Genomic DNA, 9,009 nt, shown 5'->3' with positions numbered 1-9,009 from the left:
TTGGCGCCAGATACACGGAGCACGTCTAGGATGCGAGGCTTCCATTAAAAAGTCCTTTTGGGAATTGGCCTGACCTCTTTAGCTTTACCTTAGAGCCTTAATAATGTGAGTGTTATGATGAGCGGCTTTTCTCCACCATTACCAGGGTTATGCTCGCTGTATGTACGATTATATACAGTTTCAGTGTTTTCTCAATAACCCAAGTGAGTTGAGCAAGCTCCTTCACCCTAAGGAACCCCGAAAGGCTTCGGGAAGAAACCCGACGAGTCAACCATTTTTCAGCGTCGACCTTGCTTCTTGCCAGTGAGCAAAGCAAAACAACATACTCAAAACAGAGTTAGTTCCAAGGAAGGAACAAAACAATCATTACGAGTTGATTGGCTCTCGGATTTCCGGCGTAGTGTTCGGAATTAATGTGGACTGAGATTCGGGAGAGGGTAAGAAATGTGATATGAGAACAAAAGTTGGTGGGTAGGTGTAGGTGGTACGTCGATGCCAGTGGTTTATCTGACATTGGCCATATGAGAATGGTAGTGCAGTGGTTCCGGGGATTTCTGCAATTCCAAGCAGGGATTTTGCACTGCATGTTCCTTCTCGGTTGGTTGGCAAAGAAGGACACGATGCATTTTCGAGAGAGTGTTCCAACTTTGGGAGTGATCCAAGCAGGCAAGCAACCAAGCAAGCAAGCAACCAACCAACCCATGAGGAACGAACGAAGGAACGAACATGTCAAAAACTATTTCCTGGCAAAAGTGCCACTCTCATTCGCAATGTTTCAGGGCTCGCAATGGGAGTCTATTTGCGAAATTGCACGCTTGCGTTGATTAAACACGTTTCCCAAAAGAAGTTTGGTTGGCTTGCTGGAGTCTGTGGAACGCGATGCCTCGCCATATTTTCATGTTATGAGTGTGTACATTTCCATGCCAGACCCTTGGGTAACAGATGGCGTGCCTTGTTTTGGACTCGCTTGATAGATATTGATGATCTTTGGAACCGAGGCCGTCAGTTTGGTCCCTGTCTAGACGAAATCATAATATTCGCCACACTTCTTCTCGTTTTAAGTTTCAACGACTCGTCCCCCCTTCCCCTTTTCCTTTGGCCATGATGAAAAAATATGAAAAAGAAGAAGTCCATTAATCACCAACGCCAGGGATATTCCAATCTAAGGGCATTTACTAAGCAAATATGAACATCTAGGCTCCTCCGTCTAAGTCTCCGAACGTCTTCTTTGAGAGTTCCGAAGCACGAAGGGAGAAGGTTCTGACCAAGATATTGGAAATGTGTTCCAAACGATGTCTTTAGTGACAGATCTCTTCTCTCTCGGGAACTAATTTTGCTCATGTCGTCGTGTCTCTTTTTGTTCCAGGCATGTCACCTCCACACTGCCACGTGGAAAAATGAGGAGAACCCATCGAAGAGTGCTCAGTTTTAGACCTTAGTCAGAGAACAGGAAGAACTCGCGGTTCTGAGGAGCCTCGTTCAATTCGAGTTGTTTTGAATTTGAAGTGCTCTTTTCCGCTCTCGCCTCATCTTGTGTTCAAGTGTTTTCTTTTTATTCCCTATCTCGCCTCGCCCGAGAAAAATGAAGTGGGAAATGGCGCCCTCGACATTCCGGCCCATTTTCTAAAGATTACCTCGTCGAACAACAACCATGAAACCTGATCACATCGCCCATCAAACATCAAACAATCCCTAGATAGCGACAACACAATTGAGTGGTCGTCAAGCATTTTTATGACCCAATAGGAAGGAGGCCACCGGACTTGGGGATGATCAAAATGACTTTGATCTGGACCCTCCTGGGTGTCTTGGGGTGTTTGATCTCTCGAACACATTCCCAAGGCTCTAATCAGGACCCCCAGAGGATACCGGACCACTCGAACGAGGTCAATAATCAGAGACAAGACCCAAGTACGCTCCAATTCGTTTATCCCATGAAGAATTACTCCCGAGTGGTTGGGGACGCACTAAAGATAAAATGCGAAGTAGCTGGCAATCCCGGAGTCACCGAGTTTCATTGGTTCAAAAATGAGGCTCCCCTGTATGAAGAAAAGGGCCGGATCAAAGTCAAAGAAAAACTAGGGGGGTCAGAGCCCCAATGGAGCCGGATTAGGTTCCGAGAACTTGAGGTCATGGACACTGGATTCTATCGCTGTGAGGCATCCAACGGTCAGACGACCATATCCGGTGAGTCCATCATCCGAGTGGCGCCATCGGGGAGCAAGAAGAACTCGCATTATGACGAGGACGTCTACAGCGAGGACTACGAGGAAGACCGCCTGATCCCGCACGACTTCCCCATCGACTTTGGAGCAGATCTGAGCAACGGAGTTCACGGGATTCCCTCCCACATCCAGTTCCAAGAGCCCGGAAATGCTCGGCGGCCACCGGACCGCTCGTCTCCCTCCAAACAAGTCAACTCCGGCTTACCAAGTCTCAAGCCCAACGAAATGGAAGGGAGCTGTCAACGGTACACGGGTTCCATCTGTTCCCAATACGTGGGTGGAAGTGACCTGATCTTTGTCAGTGCCGGTCTGACGCAAGACTATATCGAGCTGAAGCTTCAGTCTGCCCTACAGGTGATCATGAAGTCTCCAGACCTCCGGGGCACTTGTGCAGAGTATGCCATCCCGGCAATTTGCTTGTCAACACTACCGCTCTGTGATAGACAGACGAAGAAACCGAGAAAGGTGAGGAACAACGCTCTTGGACGTTTATCAATAATCACACATGTTCATATTGAGAAGTTCCCTTAGGGATTAGCTGCGTAGAAACAAACGAGGAGCAAAAACGAGCTATGTAGAACAATTTATGATTCTCAATACATGGTACATATTCTCAATGTGCCCTTCGTTCCCTTTTAGGTTTGTCGTGATGAGTGTGAGGTGTTGGAATATGATCTGTGCCAGAGGGAGCTGGAAATCGCTCGCAATCAGCCCATGATCAACCACCAACTGGTGTTGCCGGATTGCAAGGAATTACCCGTGACGGGCTCGACTGCCAGTTACAACTGTGTTCGCTTGAGCATGCCCCATGTCACGCAGCTGATTAAACCTCACAGCTGTTACAAGGACAGCGGAGAGGATTACCGGGGAACCATCAGTGTCACCAAATCGGGCTTGATTTGCAAGCCGTGGCACCTGTCGTTTGATTCCACCACTGTGGGACTGGGGCGTTCCAAGTCGGATCAGAACGTGGAATTGGTCGGCGGGCACAATTACTGTCGGAACCCTGCTGGCCAAGAGCAGGAAAGCCAACCCTGGTGCTACACTAATGACCCAAGGTATGAGAAGTCAAATTGAGCCAAGCACACGTGGGCTTTGTCCTTCACAGGGAGGGTTGCTCTAAATCTTGGCATCCATGGATGTTGTAATCACACTTGGAGGCCGGTTAATGTGCTCGTTTTCATGTGATATTCGTTGTTGAGGGACCATTGTGTTGTGAAATATCTTTTGAGCTTAAGATTGATTAGGTTTCTTTGTGCATTTGAGAAGTCCAGACATGTAGACGTAGGGCACAAAAACGTAATCCCCTCGTCAGGCTCGCTTGTAATCAGACAGAAAATCATCCAGGCAAGAAACAAACAGAAGAAGAAGAGAGAACGAGGCAGGAAGGAAAGGAAAGAAAAGCGAGGACTTGAATATTGAAGCCCTTTTCCCCCTCTCCTCCGGCCAGAGTTACTCGGTCTTTGGTTTTTTATTAAGCTTAGTCAGACAAGGCAGGAGAACTTTACTAATGTCATTGCAGCCATCATTAATCACAGCCTATTGTGCGACTCATCAAGCCAATATTCAAAGGGAATACAACATACACAACTTCACCACAGTCTTCTTGTGTGCGAGTACTGGCTCATCATCTAGCATGGCAGATGTTCTCTCGAAATCAAGATGCACTGTCGAGTGAGCAAAGCTCTGTAATCCCATTTATAAAGATGATGCCTTTTGCTTTTCAGACGCCCCAAGGAGGTTTGCGGTATCCCTCAATGCTCGGACGAGAACCTCTGGCTCTACATCGTTCTACCCGCCTTGGGAGCCCTCTGCTTGCTGGCATTGGTTATCCTGGTCCTTTGTTGTCTTCGTCGTAAGCAGAAGAAACCTCTGGCAAGCTTGCATGGAAGTGCCTCCCCCAGGAGCATGGTGACAACCACTCAAGCCTCGTCCCACCACAACTACTCAGAAATGGAAATGAACTCTTTGATCCCTCCACATTCCCTGCCAATCCCACCGAGCATGCAACCCTATCACCCACCCAAGCCCCGGGCTCGAGAGTTCCCCATCACCAGTGTCAGGTTCAACCAGGAACTGGGTGAAGGAACCTACGGAAAGATCTACCGAGGCGACTTGGGCGGGATCATTGGTGGCGGCTCCACCCAGGTGGCCATCAAGACGCTTCGACCCGGTGCAAATTCGCAGATCAAGCAAGACTTTCAAAAGGAGATTGACTCCTGGAGTGACATCAAGAGTGCCAATGTGGTCATGTTGATTGGGGTGGTCTTGAATGAGGACCCCCAGTGTTTGATCTTTGAGTACCTGAGTCATGGGGACCTGCACGAGTTTCTGGTCCACCACAGTCCCAAGTCAGACATGTCCATCAGTTCAGACGATGGCATGGACCGGGTCCTGGATCCGGCCGATATGTCTTTCATTGCCATTCAGATATCTGCCGGTATGGAGTACCTGGCCTCACGTAACTACGTCCATCGGGACTTGGCGGCCCGCAATTGCCTAGTGGGCGAGAACTTGACTGTGAAAATCTCCGACTTTGGATTGGCCCGAGAAATGTATGCCTCGGACTACTATCGGGTTCAAGCCAAGTCCATGTTACCGGTTCGGTGGATGCCCCCGGAGAGCATCCTCTATGGGACCTTCAATTCCGAGTCGGATGTGTGGTCGTATGGGGTGGTTCTGTGGGAGATCTACTCTTTCGGACTCCAGCCCTATTACGGTTACAGTAATCAAGAAGTGATTGAAATGATTCGATCACGCCAATTGCTGCCTTGCCCGGAGGATTGTCCCTCTCGAATGTACGCTTTTATGGTGGAGTGTTGGCATGAGGTGCCCAATCGGCGACCTCCTTTTGCCGAGATCAATGCAAGATTGCGCCATTGGGAAGGCATGTCCAACGGATATCAAAGCACTAGTCATAGCATGGCCAACACATCCCAACACAGCGGCTCCCAACATTCCAGTACTGGACCAAGTAACAACACCGGCTCGACCAACGTCAGTCAACAGCACCTTCTAATGCAACAACAGCAACAACAACAAGCCAATAATGCGGGTACAGGGACTCTCACCAGTAGCAATGGGGGTTATTCGCAGCCTTTCAGTCATCTCATCAACCCGTTCATCATGTCCAATCCACCTCAGCACACCCATGGCAACCCAACCTCGGGGGCCGTGGGCATGGTTCAAATGGGCCACAATGGGGGCCCACCTCAGCATACGCTATTCATGCCCAACGGCGGCGGGCATTCCAATAACGGAGCAGCCGGCTCGAGCGTGGCTTCCCTTCAGATGGTGTAAAACCCACGAACGAAGGAGGAGACCAAAGCAGACAAAACGATTGACGACGAACACAACGAACGATGGGATGATTAATTCTGGTGTCAAGTGAGGAACCCGGCAGCAGTAGTAGTAGGAGTAGTTGTGCTTGTACTTCTTCTCGTCGTCTTCTCTAGAATTGCCCGTGGTAGTGGCTACTACTAGTGGTAGCTATTTGAGATGTTGCTGGCAATGATGGTGATGATGATGATGACGCCAACGTCGACAGCCTCAACTACAGCTTGAACCAAGGCAAGCCAAGAAATGAACACAACGGAAGAGGGAGGGGGAGAGGAAGACGCTAAATGAGGCTGAAAGAACGAGAAAAATGTTACCAAAAATGAGCTGGAAAAACTCGGGGAAACACTTCTCTCCTCTCCACTCTACAACTCCAGACATAGCACTCCATGTACCGTAGTGTACATACATGCGTACATACACTGCAACAAAGTCAGAGACTCAAATCAGATTCCCAGATGCTTTCAGGACTTCTTCTGTCTGTCGCCCATTCTATCTTTTCTGTTCCAAGGGGATGGTAGTGAATACAGATATGAGTGAGTGGTGGAACAATTCAGCACCTTTGAAGTGAAATCCCCCTCACCCAAAAGCATTTCCGCACTAGGACTCACACACTCACCCACTCCTTGGGAGCTTCGGGACCAACCAACCAAATGGGGGCTGAGGGGTGTACGAGCAAGTAAGCTCCGTAACAAATAGTTTTGAATGGGTTCCATTTCCACGAAGAAATATCATCCTTGTCGTTTTTGGATCTGCTTGCTGCTCTTTCCCAAAGTGGACGACGAAGCAGTCCCTTTTTGGAGATTTCTCCACCAAAGTGTTGAATATATAAATTCAGAACGCGGGTGATCACGAACCAAACTCGACTTCCCACCACTGCCAAATCGGAGCATCAAAAGAGAAAATCGAGACTGGCGAATGGATATGAAGAGAGTCGTGAACGATTAGACTTTTTTATTGTTGTTTCGCTTGCCGATGATCTCTCTACGCTCATTCGCATCTGTCATGGACTCTTCTTCGCCTCGGTCTATTTACGTAGTAACGAGTTTTCTTACGTTTTTCTTGAATCATCTCTATATATGTGTATGGATGAACATAATGTGGAGGAAATGCCCCCAGAATATGTTATCAATATGTGCATAAGTGTGTGCGTAAGTGTGTACGATTGTCCTAGAATTCAGATCTATCAAATGTCAGAAGAGCCTTTATCGTCGTAGGAAAAATTGTTTCTCTGCCAAGACTCTCAACCAGTACAACTGCAACACCAATAATAAGAATAATATTGATAATCAAGAGAAGATGAAAGAAGAAGAATATGAAGGGAACATATTGACTATATCAAATCGTAACCATATTTCCCTGTTTGTCTTTACTCAACAATAAATTACCACCCGCAGAATTGCATACACGCTGGCGTCATCACACTCGTTTTTTAGCTTTTGCCTCCAACAAATCGAGGATCCCATCTATTCAGATTGATTCCTTCCCAATCTCGAGCACAAAGACTCCGAGATCCACGTCGAAAAGAGGTACTTTGTTATCAGGTTTTCTGGATGACGGAACAAAGACTCAAAGTGGAACAAGAAAACAGAAGTGAGCTCCCCGTTACATCTGGGTCTCTGTTGGTGGAGGATTGTTCCAACGTTCAAGATGTTACCGCCATCAGGACGGATTCCCACCACGTTGAGAAGGTGGAGGTGGCTTTGCGAAAGTGCGTGCCAAAATGTCACAAGGTCTTTTGATCTGGAACCAGTTGGGTGTAATGAAGACAAGTCAATATTGCCAAAAAGATTCTTTTGGACCGAAAGTTGGCTTTTGTGTTCGTCCGGGCTTGTTGGCAAAGGCTCAAAGGAAAAAGAGCCCCTTTTGCCTTGATTTCTTTTTTTTGTTTTGTTGTTAAGCTGCCGAACTAATTCAATCCCGATTGTCGAATATTTTGTTCCAAAAAAGTGGAACAGTGCCCACACCGCTCATCCGAGATTTGCACATTCGACTGATAATGATGTAACGTGAGCATGCCACATGAATGACAGCTTAGGGAGTTGCGAGCATCAGAAATCGATTGATGGATGTGGGAACATTTGGTGGAGAGTACCAGGATGACCAATCCTCCCCGGTGGAGCACCCCAATTTCTAAATCGCTCACCAAGAAAGTATTGAGGGTTTCAAGCAATGCCAACTGGGGTGGAAACCAAGCTGAAGAGTTGGAGATCTCCATTTGACGGATGGTCCGATCACCCTCGGTTGACACTTTTTCCTCCCTTCAACCTGAAATGAAGTCGTTGTTCGACCTGTAACGCTTGCATAATGCTAGCTATCTACCACGACTACTACGTATTGCTAGTTCCACAGTTTCGGGATGGATTAGCTGTCCCAATTTCGAGTGTGGAGAATGTCATGTTTATTCCGGTTCATGCGGTATTGGTGGTAGTTCCCTTTGCATGTTGTTGGGGCCATTGGCTTCTTCTCTTATTCCTCCTCACTCACTCACTCACTCACTCACTCACTCACTCACCCGCTCGTTCTCTCTCTATCAGCATGAGATGTGCATGAGAAGGCATAACGCATAAACTTTTGCATAATCACAACAATTTCAAGCCAACTCGACGCACAACAGGGAAACGAGGGTGAACTTGCCACGGGCTTGGTCGCTTCGAAAACAACAACAACAACAACAACGACAACAACGACGACGACGACCCAAATGGACTACTACGACGACGACAATATACATTATTCACCAACATACTAGTGTACATTGAGTTTCAAGTGAACCAAGAAGCCAGGAATGAGTTCCGTGTTGTTGTTCGGTAGGCCGTAGAATATATTATTGACGGGAAGTTGTAGTTTCCCGACTTCTGAACAATGGCTTGGAACTCATAGCCATAGCCATTTCAAAACAAATTGAGACATATTTCGAGCTTCCAAACAATGCCAGTCAACCCGAGCGAGCACTTAAGGAGTCCAAGGGGACAAGAAAATACGTCCAAAGTTCTCCAAGTAGATTATGATTGAGTGGTCGTGTTAGTTTGCATTCCCAACTGCAATCAAGGGTTCTCCTACTACTATGTAGTACAACCCACGGCCACCCTAACAACTATCGAACTCACTAACAAACGCTGATCCACACTCTTATTTTCGCACTCTGTTAGGATTTCTCCGGGTCCGTCAGCCACACATGATGGGCTGGTTGGCTGCGAAATCAGATCCAGTCAGACTCGAGATCCTATCTTGGTTTTCCCTTTGGTGTAGCTCGCTTAGAAATCGATTTAAAGAGATCTTTGCATGTTCAAAACGAATTGTCTTGCTACCCTTCGCTCAGAGAGGGCTTCTTGAAAGACCCAGCGGTTAATTACAGTTATTCTCATCTTTCCGACGAATATTTATCCTGTTCCCAAGTCTAGCCTGACAAGGACAATCTTCATCCCTGCCTCCCACTCATATTTTG

At 47.5% G+C, this 9,009-nt stretch overlaps 1 protein-coding gene across 2 annotated transcripts in view; it reads left to right on the top strand.

Annotated features, from left to right (window-relative positions):
* Positions 1-6,986, top strand: part of LOC131880565 (inactive tyrosine-protein kinase transmembrane receptor ROR1-like) — a 34,050-nt gene extending 27,064 nt beyond the window's left edge. For both annotated transcript variants that reach the window (XM_059227231.1, XM_059227232.1), the window contains 3 exons: positions 1,367-2,690; positions 2,865-3,283; positions 3,953-6,986. In XM_059227231.1, the coding sequence (XP_059083214.1) occupies positions 1,770-2,690; positions 2,865-3,283; positions 3,953-5,525 (2,913 nt within the window). In that variant the 5' untranslated portion in view covers positions 1,367-1,769 and the 3' untranslated portion in view covers positions 5,526-6,986. The remainder of the gene's footprint in view (positions 1-1,366; positions 2,691-2,864; positions 3,284-3,952) is intronic.
* The last annotated feature ends 2,023 nt before the right edge of the window (positions 6,987-9,009 follow it).

Source organism: Tigriopus californicus, chromosome 5, assembly GCF_007210705.1.
Source record: "Tigriopus californicus strain San Diego chromosome 5, Tcal_SD_v2.1, whole genome shotgun sequence".
NCBI lineage: Eukaryota > Metazoa > Arthropoda > Copepoda > Harpacticoida > Harpacticidae > Tigriopus > Tigriopus californicus.
This window is presented reverse-complemented; position numbering and strand designations above follow the sequence as displayed.